This window comes from Macadamia integrifolia, chromosome 5 (assembly GCF_013358625.1).
Source record: "Macadamia integrifolia cultivar HAES 741 chromosome 5, SCU_Mint_v3, whole genome shotgun sequence".
Lineage (NCBI taxonomy): Eukaryota > Viridiplantae > Streptophyta > Magnoliopsida > Proteales > Proteaceae > Macadamia > Macadamia integrifolia.
The window spans coordinates 1,266,543-1,282,462 of NC_056561.1; the positions used below are offsets into that span (position 1 = coordinate 1,266,543).

At 44.5% G+C, this 15,920-nt stretch overlaps 1 protein-coding gene across 5 annotated transcripts in view; it reads left to right on the forward strand.

Annotated features, from left to right (window-relative positions):
* Window positions 1-15,920, forward strand: part of LOC122080099 — a 145,551-nt gene that overhangs the window by 118,340 nt on the left and 11,291 nt on the right. For 3 of the 5 annotated variants that reach the window (XM_042646979.1, XM_042646978.1, XM_042646983.1), the window contains 3 exons: window positions 4,232-4,360; window positions 4,455-4,572; window positions 12,407-12,489. In XM_042646979.1, the coding sequence (XP_042502913.1) occupies window positions 4,232-4,360; window positions 4,455-4,572; window positions 12,407-12,489 (330 nt within the window). The remainder of the gene's footprint in view (window positions 1-4,231; window positions 4,361-4,454; window positions 4,573-12,406; window positions 12,490-15,920) is intronic. The other 2 variants (XM_042646980.1, XM_042646981.1) reach the window with 2 other exon arrangements.

The window sequence follows — 15,920 nt, forward strand, 5'->3', positions numbered from 1 at the left end:
GAAGGCCTTAACAGAAGGGAGATCAATGGGCTCATCCTGATGCTTTTTATTACTAGATCTGAAAACATTGAAATCACCCGCAAGGATCCAAGGAGAGGACCCTACGATGGTGGAATGAGCGCGAATGTCAGCCCAAAGAGAAAACCTATCGTGGGCACGGTTTAAGGGATAAATGATGGATGAGAAACAGGAATTAGCACCAGATGGGTTAGAGGAGGAGAGGAGAGGAGGCTAAAGAGGTGACCCGGATTTTGTCGTGGTTCCACATGATCCAGATATGCCCATGCTGACAGTGGAGATAATTGGCTCAAAAGGACCAAGACGGGGCAATTGAAGAGGCAATGCTACGAACATTGGGCTCTAAAACCCTAGTTTCAAGAAAACATCATTGGGAGGAGAGGATATGGGAGCCAATGGAAGCTTGTTTGGCCAGGGACCCACCCTTTTGCTATCCCTAATGTGGCTTTCCTCACTTCGGTAAGTTAAAAGGATGAATGTAAATAGAAAAGCATTGTGCTATGTGAAGTGAGACTGGCTACCCTAAGTGAAGTGCTTCCTTATTTTAACATGATCATTAATAATTTGGTGGGATCCATAGATGTAGTGGCTAGTGAACCGCTTCTTCTTCCACGATGATTCAAACAAAACCGAGCTTTGGTGGAACTAGACAAGATTTGAGGAACGAATTTGAGCCCCTGGACATTCCAAAAGGTCCAAATGGTCATTGAGAAACAGTGGAGGTTGTGGACAAGAGCTCAGTGGAGCTAGAAGAGTGTTTCTATCGGCTAGTAGCACTGGAGTGCTTCGCCTTTCGAGTGTACTCCTTGATGGGAGATGGCTGGTTCATAGAGGACGTCAACACTTTGGAGGCATGGCCTGGGGGCTGTGGCAAAGGTCTGAGGTGCTCTTGAGCTTCTGGGAGGCGATCTCTTATTTGATGAAGCAGCAGGCTTGGAGAGGTAAGACTTTGAGGTAGTAGGCATAACAAGAGCAACAGGGAATGCAAGAGGGGTGTGCGAAGCCAAGGAGGAAGTAATCATGGTGACGACAGGTGACAGACCATACTCTAAGAGGGAGGGAGCAGTCGATGTGGTAGGGGCAGGCGGCAAAATAGGATTAGGCAGCAATGTTAGAGTAGCAAGGGCAATTATGATTTTTGTGGAGAGATCGAGACAGTTTCGATGATGGTTGTTAGCAAAGAGATCGAAGGAGCTTCCAAGGAAATTGCTGGCGGAGAGATCAGAGTACCTGAGAGATGAAACAGTGATGGCATGAAGAGGGGCGGCACCGAAGGTGACAGTCGACTCAACGGATGGCTGGGCAACTCCGTCATATAGGAGAGATGAGCCAGAGGGAGCAGTTGTTGGAGCAAGATCAGCACTAGCAAGGCACGAGGCCAAAAGGTGGGATGGTTCCCATTACAGGCCATCTGGCGAGGGAGGAGCTCTCAACGGGTTAAGGTGGGTCGGGCTAATGGTCAGGTGAGTGTAGTTAGGAGGGTCAGTGGGTATGGAAATGCTAGCAATCGGGTTAGGCAGGATGGCAGTCTTAGATGAAGTTGGATCGGCAGAGGCATGGTTTAGAGTGAAATTGGGTTGGTTTAGGTTGGTCAGGTTCAGGAATTGATGGTTTGGCCAAAGGAGAGACATAGAAGAGATGATAGAGATAGAAGAGGTTAAGTCAATGATGGGAGGAGTGGTTTCAGGTTTGTCGAGAGGGGGGGGAAGGGAAAATGAAGTCGATGGCGGCGATGGGAGGCGTGGAGTTTATCTCAGAAAGGATCCTTTTAGGCTTACCTTTCCGCTCATGGGATGATCCATTTGACTAGCTGTGTCGATACTCTTGCTCAGAATGGCATTGCTAAGAGGAAGAATCGCCACCTTTGTGAGGTAGCACACTCTTACGTTTGAGATGCATGTTCCTCCCCAAAACTGGAGACCGAATGCCTTCTCGAGTTCTAACCTTTTGCCCCCCTCTGGATCTTCTCCAGGGCTCCGCCGTTTTTCTTGTTCCTCCCAAGGTATTCGGTAGTATCTGTTATGCTCAAGATCATCAACTTCACGGGAAGTTTGATTCCCGTGGTCTCCGGTGCATTTTAATAAGGTATGCTCCTATTCAGAAAAGGTTATCATTGTTTTCATCCTCTTACTCGGCTTTGTTTTGTCACTATGGATGTTGTATTTCATGAATCTGCATCATACTATACTGAGGCACCTCTTCAGGGGGAGTTCTTCCACTATAGAAGATGTGCCACATCTTAAACTTGTTATCCCTGCCGGTATCGCGTTTCAGGGGGGGAGAGTGACACACCTACTTGGCCTCCTTCACCTCTGCCAGAGATACGTGTTTATAGTTGCAGAAAATAGAATCAAACCACTACACATCCAGCATCTACCCTACCAGGCCAGTTGTGTCCTCTCGAGCCTGATCTTGTCACCTTAGACTCAGGTAATTCTCCTTCTTCCTCTATTGATCCATCCCTTGAGTTGCCTATTGTTGTTTGAAAAGGCACTAGGTCATATACTTTATATCATATTGCTAAAATTGTTATACTATAGTTTTATGTCTTCTCGATCCTTTATGTCTATTCCTTGTATACGGCAGGAAGTGAGTGTAGACTCACAATAGCAGGCAACTATGGTTGAAGAGATGCAAGCTCTAAAGAAGAATGGCACATGTGATCTAGTGTGTCTTCCCTCACAGAAGAAGACATTTGGTTGTAACTTGTAAGTGGGTCTTCACATTGAAATAAAAGCCCGATGGTACAATGGATTGGTACAAGGCCAGACTTCTTGCCAAGGGCTTCAATCAGACCTATGAGATCGACTACCAAGAGACGATTACTTTAGCAGCTAGATGTGAAGTATGCCTTTTTTCATAGGGAAATTGAGGAGGAAGTGTATATGGACATTCCTCTTAGATTCACTTGTTGCAAAACACAAGGGAAAGTTTGCAAGTTGAAGCGTGCATTGTATGAGCTTAAACAACTCCCTTGTGCTTGGTTCGGGCATTTCCACAAGGCTATGATTGCTACAGGCTACTCTCAAAGCAATGCTGACCACACTTTGTTCATCAGAAATCTAGTGGGAAGATTGCTATCCTGATAGGCTATGTAGATGATATTGTTGTTAATGGGGATGGTCTGACAGAGATATCTCACCTCAAAAGGTATGTGGGTTAGGAATTTGAGATCAAAGATCTAGGATTTGTTACTTCCTTGGCATTGAAGTTGTCAGGTCTTCTTGTGGGATCTACTTGTCTCAACGGAAGTATGTTCTAACCTTCTTTCTAAGACATACATGTTGGGTTTAAGCCGGCAAACACTCCCATTGAAGGTGACGATCACCTGAGTAGCAAGGAAGGTGACCCTGTAGATAATAGGAGATATCAGATATTAGTGGGGTGTTTGATCTATCTCATACACACCCTGGCATAGCATTTTTTGTTAGCCTGGTTAGTCAGTCCATGCATGATCCCTATTCAACTCATATGGAACTTGTGTTGTGTGTTCTCAGTTACTTGAAATCTGCCCCAGGATGTGACATTCTTTTTTCTTCTCATGATCACCTTAGGGTGGAGGCCTTCACAGATGCTGATTGGGCAGGTTCCCCTGATGACCACAACTATTGGTTATTGCACCTTTGTTGGTGGTAACCTTGTTATGTGCCTTTTGTTTCCAATAGTGAACAACTGGCTGATGTATTTACTAAAGGTCTTAGTAGTAAGATGTTTCATTCCATTATCTCCAAGTTGGGCATATGTGATATCTATGCACCAGCTTGAGGGGGAGTTGTAATAATGGGTTTTACGGAATATGTCAGATTCAAAACGGGTCCTTAGGTCGTTAGGTCCTTAAGGGGTTTAATGGTCCTTGTAATACTTTAGAAATTTCTCTCCATTATTATAAATAAAGAGAGCTGGTGTTATATTTGACACATGTTATTACCCCATCCAACATTAAGTAACTAGGAAATCTCAAATAATGAAAGTATAATCAGATCATATTATAATAAAAAAAGCTGTGAGCTCAGAGACATACTAATTTTCCTTACATTACATCTAAACAAGGTGGCTGTGTTCTTTATATTTTAAAACTTTCCAAAGTGGTCTAAGAGTATTTATTTTTGCTACCCCATCACACCAAATGGTCTGAGTGGACCACAGTACCACTGCAGATACTCTTATGTTCTTCTGGATTATAGAATAAAGTTATTTTGCATTTTGTTGTCAGAGAGAAGTCTAGGCTCAGGGAGGAAATTGTGGCACGTAGACAAAAGAAGCTTCTTGTAAGACATGCCCGTCAAAAGTATTTGGAAGAAACAGCTTTACGGGAAGCAGAGCTTTTGCAAGAACTTGATAGGTCCTGCAAATTCAGTGGCACACCTTATGTCTGAATCTTCTTGTTGTTTGATTTTGGTGGGGCAGCTACTAACGCGCTGCTTATGCATATCCAGGGAGAGAACAAGTGAAGTGGAGCATGAGATTGAAAGGTTGCGGTTGCTGGAGATTGAGCGTGCAAGAACACGAGAGTTGCGCCATAATCTTGACTTGGAAAAGGAAAGACAAACACAGGCAAGTAACTTTGTTTTTCTGCATGTAATTCTGGCATAGATTGGCAGATGTTGTCAAGATGGCATTGGGATAGATATTTAGAAGATGCCCAGATCATGAGATCCATTATGTAATCAGCAATCTGCATTGCATGTCTGCTAACAGTATAAGCATGGCTTATCACAAAAGCAAAAGATATTGATGACCCACCTGCTTTGTTGAGTGTTGGTTTGCATCACATGCTCGCACTTTATTCATCACTCAAATGCACGTCTCCTCTGTTGTTTTCTTCTTCCATTTTCTCTGCTGTTGATGTTTTCCTTCTACTTAGTTGGAGGGGAAGGGTGGAGTATGGAGTAGCTTTTGTTTATGGGTGGTCAGTGGGGGTAAGGTGGTTTTTTTTTTTTTCAGCTGTGGGCTGTTCCTTATCTCTGTCAAGACATACGGGCCATGCTTGGACTTCTCTTTCCATCCTTTTAATTTCTGCTTCACTTTTGCAGATAAAAGAACATATATGACAATCACTTGCTAAAATATTTCTCAAGTAAATATTTCCAATGCATTACATAGAATTTCTTAAAATGTTTTTTGTGTTTCATGGGAAGATTACTTTTTTTTTTTATTTTTAATGAAAAGAATATTACATATTTTACTTGCTCTTTTTGTTATGGCTATGGCCTTTTAGATTGAGATTTTTTTTTTTGGATGAATAAATAAATTCATTAACAAAGGAGGAAAAAATACAATAGGGGAGGAGAGTGAGAGGGGGGAAACCAGCTATAAACCAAAGGGCAGGGGCCCACACAAGGAGGATACATTATGTAAGGGGGAAATACTAATGGTAGCAAGAGGGAGGCCCCAGGAAATAACAATAAGCCTATTCCTCTGGGTGTCGGCGATGGGACGGTGGGGGAGGCACCCAAGCTTAGAACTAACATCAAAGTAGATGGCTTTCCAAATCTGATCCAAGGATCGAGAGTTGGAAGTCCATCTGCACAAATTACGCTCCATCCAGATATGAGTGATCACTGCGCAAAAGGCGAACTTCTCAGCTGTCACAGATGGTGCACCCTCTGAATGTCATATCGATCCAGATCCATTCTCTACTCAAGGGAAGAATAGGCCTCCTAGCAGGCTAGCAGTTACTGAGGATTCTTTTCCAGATTTTGGAGAAGTGGCAGGAGAAGAAGAGATGATCTACATCTTCCATACCATTCCAGTAGAGGCAGCAAGCCGTGGGACTTGGATGTGCCGGTGGCGGAGAAAACACTGCATGGGGAGGTAGTTGGAGAGGGCACGCCACACGGTGAAGCTGTGGTGTGGAATGTGGCCTTTGAACCAGATAATATTTCTCTAGAGAGGGGCTTTGAGGTGGATGAGATTCTAAGCAGAAGCCGATAACAACCACCCCAAGTTGGACGGAGACCAAACGGTGGTATTATCCCTTCCTCTGTGACCGGGAGGGATGGGGGGGAGGGAGGCCCAAAGATCAGCAAGGGGAGGAGAGGGAGGGGGGACCAATTACCCTAGGACAAGATGGAGGAGACTTTGGCATTACAGCTCAAGCTTGAGGCTTAGATTATCCTGGGGGTGCCAAGGGTCAAGCTAGAGAGAGGTGTTGAGACCATTACCAATGGACCAAGAGATAGCACCTAACGCAGTAGATCTGAGGGAGAGATTTTTCTCCAGATCCAAGAGGCATTCTAGGGGAGTGGAGCGGTCCAGATATAGTTGTTTTTGATAAGGGGAAGAATAGACCCAAGAAACCTAAATATCCTTGCTCTTGGAGGCAATCTTCCAAACGAGCTTAAGAATGTAGGCAGAGTTGACATCCTTAATTTTTTTGATACCCAACCCTCCTTTAGCTTTGGAAAGGAAAACTTGATCCCAGCTCAAGGGGTGGAGGAACCTAGGGAAGTCTGATCCCTTCCACAGGAAGGAACAAAGGAGGCTCTCAATAGAATTGATGACGGACGTTGGGAGCATAAAGATGCCTATCCAATAAAGGTACATGGATTGAAGGACAGATAAGAACAAGGTGACTTGCATAGGCGAGGAGCTTAGCTTTCTAGAGCTGAAGCTTCTTATGTAGGAGGTCCGTTAGGGGCACAATGATGGGAAAAGAGCCTGGAAGGAATGAGAGGCGGACCAAGGTATTTGACAAGGAAGGAGCTAAGGGAGAATCCCGTGATCTGGAGGAGGGAACTGGTGGCGCCAGAAAAGCCAGAGAGAAAGTGCCTAGATTTAAGGAGGCTGATGCGGAGACCCGATAGGGACTGGAAGAGGTAAAGGGAGGACATGATGGCGGAGATGGAGGAGGGGTCAGCTCTAGAGAAGATCATAAGATCATCAACGAAAGCAAGGTGAGTGAGAAGGATGGGCTTACATTTAGGAATGGGGGAAATAAGGTGGAGGTTGGTGGAGATTTGGATCGAACGAGAGAGGACCTCAAGGGCGATGGAGAAAAGAAAAGGAGAAAGAGGGCAGCCTTGTCTAATTCCAACCGAGGAAGGGAAGAATCCAGCAGGGCGACCATTGATGAGAACGGAGGAGGGGGAGGAGATGCAAGAGAGGACCCAGTGACCAAAGGATGGCGGGAAGGACATTTGGATTAAGACATTGGAGATGTAGCTCCAACGGATTGAGTCAAATGCTTTATGGATGTCAATTTTGAGAAGGGCAACTGCAGAGTGGGATCTACGGTTAAACCCTCTGACAATCTCAGGACAAAGAATGTTGTCAGCAATGATTCTGCCTAGGACAAGGGCCAATTGATTAGGAATGACACGCGAGTCAATGACTTTCTGGATTCTATTGGCTAGAATCTTAGCAGTGAATTTGTACAAGAGATTGCAAATAGAGATGGGCCTAAAGTTAGAGAGGGACTGGGCCCCCTCTTTCTTGGGAATAAGGCAGATGGTGTGGTTGACCCTTTTGATTTGATGAGGATTAAGGAAAAAAACTTCCTATAGCGAGGATGAGATCAGAACGAATGATACTCCAACAAGAAGAAAAGAAGCCCATACTAAACCCATTCGGCCTCGGGGCTTTGTTAGCCTTGTGAGAGAGCACTGCGGAAAGGATCTCATCATCCGAAGGAAGAGCTTGGAGCGAGGGGGGAAGATGAGGGGGAATGGATTTATTGAGAAGGTTGGGAGGAATGGGAGGTGTGGGAACCAAAGAAGGGGGGTGAAAGAGGTCAGAGAAGAAAGAGGCAGCCTCATCTTTAATCTCATCAGGGGGTCTGAGGGGAAAATCATCTCTGGAAATGAGCTCGGAGATGGAGTTAGCATTGGTGCAAGCTTTAAGGGACTTGTGGAAGTAGTTGGAATCTCTAAGCTCGAGCCATTTAATGCGAGACTTTTGTCCGAGGAAGCTTTCTTCTTGGAGAAGGGAGGAAAGCTCCTCAGAGACGACTTTTTCCTCAGCAGCAAGGTATATATTGTGCAGATCCAACTGGAGGTGGGACTAGATGTCATCAAGCTTATCCCGACCATGGTTTAAAGTATTGGTCCGTATCGTACCGTATTGGTCCTTACTGATACGATACTAACCGATACGATACATAAAATTTTTAAAACCCTTTTGTATCGATACGTATTTTACGATACGCACCGATACACCATCGATACGCACCGATACTTTATGAAAAATTCAAAATTGAAGTGAAATGTACGTTTCGGTATGTATCGGTACGTATTGGTGCGTATCGGTATGTATCGACCGATGCACACCGATACGTACCGCTACGGTCATAAAATGGCCAAAATGGGTAATTTTTTAGAAAAACATAATTTTTTGAGGTGTTTTTGTTCCAAAGTTGCTGCCAACCATTTTTCTCTCTAACTAAAGTGGAAATCAAGGTTGAGAACAAGGATTTTACATTTATGGGACAACTACAAACCTTTGATTCTTAGTGCGATACTCTCAATTTACTGTTTATGCATAATACATGTTATATATAACTTTTTTTAACTATTTTTTTATGCAGAAGTGTATAATAAAGTGTTTCCTATCTATTTATGTGCGTATCTTTAGTGTTTCTTAGTGTATCTCCGATACGATACGATACCTCTCCGATACGTATCTTAATTTTGGCTGGCCGATACGACGACCGATACCGATACTTTAATCCTTGATCCCGACAGCAGGAGACTCTCATAGAAATGTTCCCGAAGGTTTGATGTTTCAGCTCTTAAGGGTAGATTTGACATTCTTGAGCTTTCTCAAAAGGCCACAAAGGGGGAGGAAGAGGCGTGGGCGGAGATCACCACCACATGGAGAAAATCAGGATGTAGAGACCACATATCAAAGAATTTGAAGGGCTTGGGGCCAAAAGAGAAGAAGATGTGGACGAGGAGGGAAATCAAAGAGTGATCAGAAATGCCATAGGGGCAGAAGGTAGCATAAGAGGAGGGAAAAGATTTAAGCTAGGCCTCATTGATGAGGACTTTGTCCAACTTGCAAGCAATCCGGGTCGAGCCGCTCGTGCGATTTTGCCAAGTGAACTTGGCTCCCGATCAGTGTAGGTCGCTTATAGCAATGTCAGTGATGCAGTCATTAAACGAATCCACTGTAGAGGAGTCTATGAGAGAGCCCCCCACCTTTTCGTGACTTGCTCTCACCACATTAGTCACCCCCCATGCCCCAAGGAAGGGTGGAGGTTAAGGGGGCAAAGGCACACAGGTCAGCCCAAAGAGACAAACCTACCAATCACACTATTAAGAGCATAGATGACATAGAAGAAGAAAGGGGAGGGCTCAGAGGGGAAGGAGAAAGAGAGATGGATAGATTGGGAAGAGGAGGAAATGGCTGAAACATTGAGGAAGGTGTTCCAAAGAATCCAGATACGGCCACTGGGGCAATGCGCATAGTTGGGAAGGAAGGACCACGAAGGGGCTATGGATGCTACAATACGAGGGGCATTGGGCTCAAGCACTCGGGTTTCAAGAAGGCAACAAAGAGGAGCACGGGAAGCACGAAGAGGAGACCGGATGGAGGCATGTTTTGTTAGGAAGTTAAGCCCACGCACATTCCATGTAGTCCACGGAGTCATTTGGAAGAAGGAAGAGATGGCAACAGATGCTCCGAGGAGCCAAGATTGCAGGAGACCCTAGAGGCGGGTATTTTTTTTCCTTCGACGGTATTCCTTAAGGGGAGAGGCCAAAGGAGGCAAAGTTGTTGCATTGGGAGATGATCCCTTAGAGGTAGAGACAGATCTTAAGGGTCTGGGAAGCTCTGACTAGGCATTTGATCAACAGATTCTGTTGCACAAGTGCCTCGGGGATGCCCAGTAGTAATTCTAGCGGGTCTTCTTGCTGGGGCAGGAGTGGCCTACCCAACTTTTGAAGCAGTGGGGGAGTTCTCATGGGAAGCCTGAAAATATGGGCTCGGTTGGCTCAGATTTGTGGCTGCCAGGGCTCGGCTGGCTCAAATTTGTGGCTACCAGGGTTGATGACTAAAGGTCAGGCGAGAAGGTAGGAGCAATATTGCTGATGGTGGTGTCGGAAGTGCCAAGCAAAGGCTCGAGGGAGCAGCAGGTGCCATAAACAGGCCTCAACGAGGTAGCTGATGAGGACGCATGATCTCAACAAGCACAGTCGCAATGAGTGGCAGGCAGAGAGTCTTCGGAGCATGCAGTAATACAAGGATCAGAGGAGAGGTGGCTGACGCCTTCCAAGGTGTGGGGCGAGAAGGACCAGAGGCCAGCTGCAGGGGCAAGCATAAGGTCGGAGGAGCGGCAGCCCAAAACAGAGGGGGGCTGGAGGGCTCCCACGACATCAGCACACAAAGGCAGGCAGGGAGGCCTGGATTCTGAGAGGTTGGTGATGACGCCTTCCAATGCATGAGAATTGGCGGCGGAGCAATTGTAGAGATTGGAGATGACGCCTTCCAAGGCGAGAGTGACGGAAGACAAAGACAGAGGCGAGAAGGGGGGATGGCCGAAGGAGTGGAGAAATCCAGGCAAGGGAGATGACAGGTCAAGGCCTGATAGAGGTTAGTTGGGTCAAGAGGAGAGACCCTAAGGGGCTGATGGGTCAATGATACAGGGTTATTGAAGGAGGGATCCGATGGGTCATTGAGCGGTAAAAGAAGGCCAGAAGGATCAAAAGGTTGGGTCAGAGAACCGGACTACCCAAGCGCTTGGCTAAGAGAAGGAGGGGGAGAAGGGGGGAAAACCAGCAGAAGGGGAAAATGGTCAGAAGACACCAAAAGAGAGTTGGTATCGCACGAAGGGTGGATAAGACAGGAAGAGGCGACTGGAAGGCTCAAGACTGCAGTGAGGGCGACAAATAAGGGAGGAGGAAGCTCGGGAGGATCATTCTCGGAGGTGAAAGGGGGGGCAGAAGGGTCAGATGAACGGCAAGAAGGAGAGGACAGGCTAGAGGTGTCAGAGCAGGAGTGATTTGAGAGGAGCTCGAATCGATTGTAACCAGTGGACAAAAGACTATCGTCCATCGGTCCAAGGGAGGATGGCCTGGGTTCAACGAAGAGGCGGGATTCGCTATGCGGCTACAATTCCGGTGAGTACACCGACAGTGAGATCTACCCCTAGCAGGGGCTAAAGCATCAGTACCAGGAGGGTTAGAAGCACCAATGGCATCATTGGCTTGAATAACAGGGGCTTCAACATCAGGGCCTTCAATGACAAGGCCTTCAACAGCAGCGGCAATGGTAGCGGTGGAAGATTTTGGGGCACAACTTGCAGAGGAGTGACCAAAATTTTTGCAGTAGGAGCATCAAGGGGGCATCCAATCGTAATGAACAGCTTGGGCAAGGGAGAACCCATCTTCGTCATGAACAGTCACTAAGGGAGGAGGTTCGACGTCTGCGGATATCTCAACGCAGATTCTAGCAAACACCAGCCGATCCTAAAGCTTAGTTCTGAGTTCTGAGTATAATGGTTTGCCAACCACAGATCCCACAATGCTAAGACCATGCGCACACCAGAAATGCAGAGGCAAGTTTGGGAGAGAGACCCAAACAGGAATGGACTTGAAGTCGATCTTGTTGAGGAAGAGATGCTGATCCCATTGCCTAAGGAAGATTGCCTTCTTGCCAACTAACCAGGGGCCTCCTTCAAGGGCAAAATTTTTATCTTCTTCATTCGCAAACCAAAAGATGAAGATCCCATTATCCAAGAGGAAGAAGGAAATCGTGCTGGAGGCCTTCCATTTACTGGAAAGTGAGGCTTTGACGTCAGAAAAGGGGGGCGCCGCCCCAGAAAGTGCCTAATGATGGTGTTCTTCCATTTGGCAATCTCAGAGTCAAGAGTACCCGCCGGACAGTAGCCAGAATCCCTACAGAAGGAGAGGGTAATGAAGGAGAGGGTAACCCCATCGCAAGAAGGATGGGAGAGAGGATGAGAGGAGGAAGCCGCAAAGGCCCAGGTTTTAGGTTGGTCAGCAGGAGGAGGAGGTGTCGGGATAGGGACAGAGGCTGGCAGAGAAGCAACGGTTGGGGGCGAGGAGAGGGAAGGAGCAAAGGTTGAGGGAGGGGAGGAGGAAGGGAATAGGTGGTCAGCAGTGGAGACTGCCGAAGGAGGACAAGGGGGAGGCATTTTATGGTTGGATGGGTGTCGGAGGGAGGAGGGAAGGGGAGGGGGAGGAGAGAGAATGGAACCATCGCTGGGGGAGGGGGGCTGGAGTGAAATTTAATTTAGAAATTGAAAAGACTTTTAGATTGAGATGTTGGTGTTCACCTTTTTGTAAATGTGAGGTTTCTAATACTGATAGCTACAGTTTTGCTAAGTGGAATTTTGGTTTTTTCCACAAGATTTTTGTTTGGGCTTGTGTGTGTCGTGTTGGTTATTGAACATGATTCTGTTATATGTCTGAAATTCGACTGCATGCAGAGAGAGCTTCAGCGAGAACTGGAGCAGGTCGAGTCTGGAGTGCGACCTTCAAGACGGGACTTTTCATCCTCAGTGCCTAGTAGGTATGTTTCATTTCCAATTTAGTGTTCAAACTCACTTGTTTATCTTGGAAAATAGTTTTAACGTAGGACAGTCTCCAAACTTGTGAACTGTAGCTTCAAGTAAAGAAACTGGTTAATATATCACTTCAGGAATCACAGAAAGACCTCTCAAGCAGTTGTTGAGATTGATTTTACAATATCTGATTGAATGTTGGTTTACCTTAGTAGCAGTCCGATATTCACCACTTTGAGACTATCACTAGGCAAAGTTTTTTTTCCTGCATAATAGATCATGCAATTTTTTCAAGGGTCCTGACATTTTCTGTTGATGGTCCATAAGACTCGGCAACTGGATGTGATGCAGCCAGTAGGACACATAGAAAATCTTCATAGATCTATGAAACATATCAGGATTAAAGAAAAAGGAGCTGACGTGCATCATATTAATGGTAAATCTAGCCAGATTGATTGGAGCAACCCAACTATGGTTTTCTTTGATAACAATGGAAGATTCAGGCCCAGAAAGGGGACTAAATTTGTCAAGATGAAAGCAGCAGTGAAGCATTGAGTTTTGAAGTTTCAGAAAAAGTCAGTTCCATCATCTGCATGATTTTAGTGATGTTTGAAAGGTCATTAAGTTACTTATCTAATGGGACCAAGATCTTGCAATTTCAAATTGTACTAGGAAAGTTAAGACCGATATACTGAAGGTATGTCATTTAGTATGGTCCTCGTGGAATTTCTGCTTCTAAATGTTGTTAGTGTAAGATTTTTAAAAGGGTTATTTGAGTCTATTAAGATAGTAGCAGGGAACAACACTATATCTCCCTTATTAGTGCCAACCAATTGGCTTTCAATCCGGGTAGATCCATCACCAATAACATCCTTCTCTTTTTTGAGCTTGTCAGAGGCTTTGACAGAAAATCCCATCCTCCTACTCACAAAAATAGACATTTATTAACTTTTTTTTACTCCTTGTCCTGGGAATGTTATTATCAGTGGATGTGTTTTCCTTCCATCTTCATCAATTAGATCTTCTATTGCATTTCTTCCCCCCCCCCTGCTTCCCAGTCTTGATGTGCACTTGAACCGATCCAAACCCATCTATGTATCCAGATAGAGATGAACCGGATCCATATTCGAGTCTTTGGTCTATTAGGGATTTTGCGAAGCTTTATCTAGTTAGGAATATTATGTAATCTTTTATTTTAGGGTAATTTACAACGCCACCCCTTGGAGAATGCTAGTATTGTAGGAACACCCCCTCTCTTTCACCAAATTGGACTCAGACCCCCTGCCGTCAGTCACTGTTACGGAATATACCTTATATGCTGATGTCAGCTACCATATCTTTTTTAAAATACCAAAATACCCTTGTAAAAGGTTAAGTACGTTATATACCCATTTGATAAATCCCCATCCCCAAATCCATACCCAAATATACCTTCACGTTCAGAGCATCGGCGATCACTCTCCAACAGCGGCAGCGGCGAATGGAAACCCTAATCCGATGAAGTCATAGTGGGAAGCTCTTTCTGAGGCTTGATCATCCATCCATGCCCTATCTTCGATCCTCCCTTTGTTCACGTCTCTCTCCTCTCTCGCTAACTCAGACTGCCTTGCTCGATCTCTCCTCGAGTCCCATGAAGCCCACATGGCCGTCTCCTCTTCTGTCTCCGACTCCTCATTTGGGTCCGGCGATGACCCTCTCTATCAATGGCTTTACGAGACTGATCTCTGTTCCCTTGTTTAATTGTTGGAGTTTTGAGAACAAAACAAAACCCCAAAAAAAAAAAATTCATTTCCAAAACCTTTCCTTTCCTTTCCTTCTCCCTATTTTAATGTTTTTGAAGAGCATCTCTCCCTCCCTTAAACCCGCCAACTGCTTTGATTCTTTTGTCTCTGCTTTACTATTCTATTCTATATTTTATCTGGGAGAAATATATTGAATTGGGGATGCGTCGAAGAAGCTCTGCTCAGTCTCGAATGGTTAGAACACTGTAAGTGTTAAATTTCTACATTGATTTGGGCTTCGTTTCAGAGTTTGAACCACTTCTAAGTTTTTGGTTTTGATTAAATAATTGTTCAGAAGTAGATACCTTTGTTAGCTACAGTTTCGGGTTCATGAGGAGATGGAGAAAATCTCTGTTTGATGTTCAAGTATTTAGGGTTTTAGCTTGTGTGTTGGAAATTATGAGTCTTTTCCAGTACCTGGGTTGTATTATCAGTTTAAGGAGTTCCAATTACAGATCCTCTGTAGTGTTTTATGAGATTTAATCATGTACTGGTGATGCTTTCAGAATCTTACAATGCTTTATTCTCTCGACTTCTCTGTACTACTCTTGGCCTAAACTCCCCTTGCTTGTGTGGAACAGTCTGTTTTTAGATTTAAAAGAGTTCTCTAAAGTTGTCTGGAACGTCCTAAACAGAGTTAAGAAAACTTCAACAATGCATATGTCACTTCTTCATCCTGCAAGGGCAAAATTGACGGCAATGCTGAAGGCGAGTGCCATGCGAATTAAAATTTTGCGAGGGTTAGGGTTGGAGATGAGGACAAAGAGGAGGGAAACAATCTGATTTGGGACTGCTGGGGATCTGAGGGTATAACAGTCCTTTTAACTCCTTCCTTAACAGTGACTGACGGCAGGGGGTCTGAGTCAAATTTGGTGAAAGAGAGGGGGTGTTCCTATAATACTAGCATTCTCCAAGGGGTGGCGCTGTAAATTACCCTTCATTTAACTATCCAACTAGTTTTCTATAGTGAACAAAGAAATCAATGAAAGCATTATTATAATTTACAAATCAATTTTTCTATTCATAACCTAATATTCAATGATTTGTAACAATTCCCCTTATAATAAAAAAATTTCTCACTCATATTGTAAAAAATGGATGGTCAATTCATCAATTTATAATCTCATAATCATTTATTTTTTTATCGGTTTTATTCGGTTTGGTTATTGGTCGGTTCAGTTACCTTAGTCGAAAACCAGTCCAATAAGGATTGATTTGGTTCGATTCGGGTTTTATCGGTCAGTTTTATCGATTCAGGCTAGGTTTTGACACCCCTAGTCTATCTTGACAACCCTGAGAAATATGATCTAAAATAAAATGAAAGAAGGGGAAGTTGTCTTTGTTAAGTAATCCATGACTATAGTGAAATTTTTTCCCCTTCTTTTGAGTCTAATTGAAAAGTATATCTATCATTTTTCCAAACATTGGAGGGAAATTTTGTATCATTCCCTTCTTTTTTCTTTTGCAAAAATACAATCCTCTTAGGCCATATGTCAAACTTCATTCCAAATTCAATCATATGTCTCCTCATGTAATGGCCCAAATTATGTCCAACATATTCTTTTATGGTCTACCAACTCTTTTGTTTTTTTAGTCTCTTGGAAATTCCATTTAGTTTCAAACTTGACATGTGAGGATGATTTTTTTTTTTTTTTTTT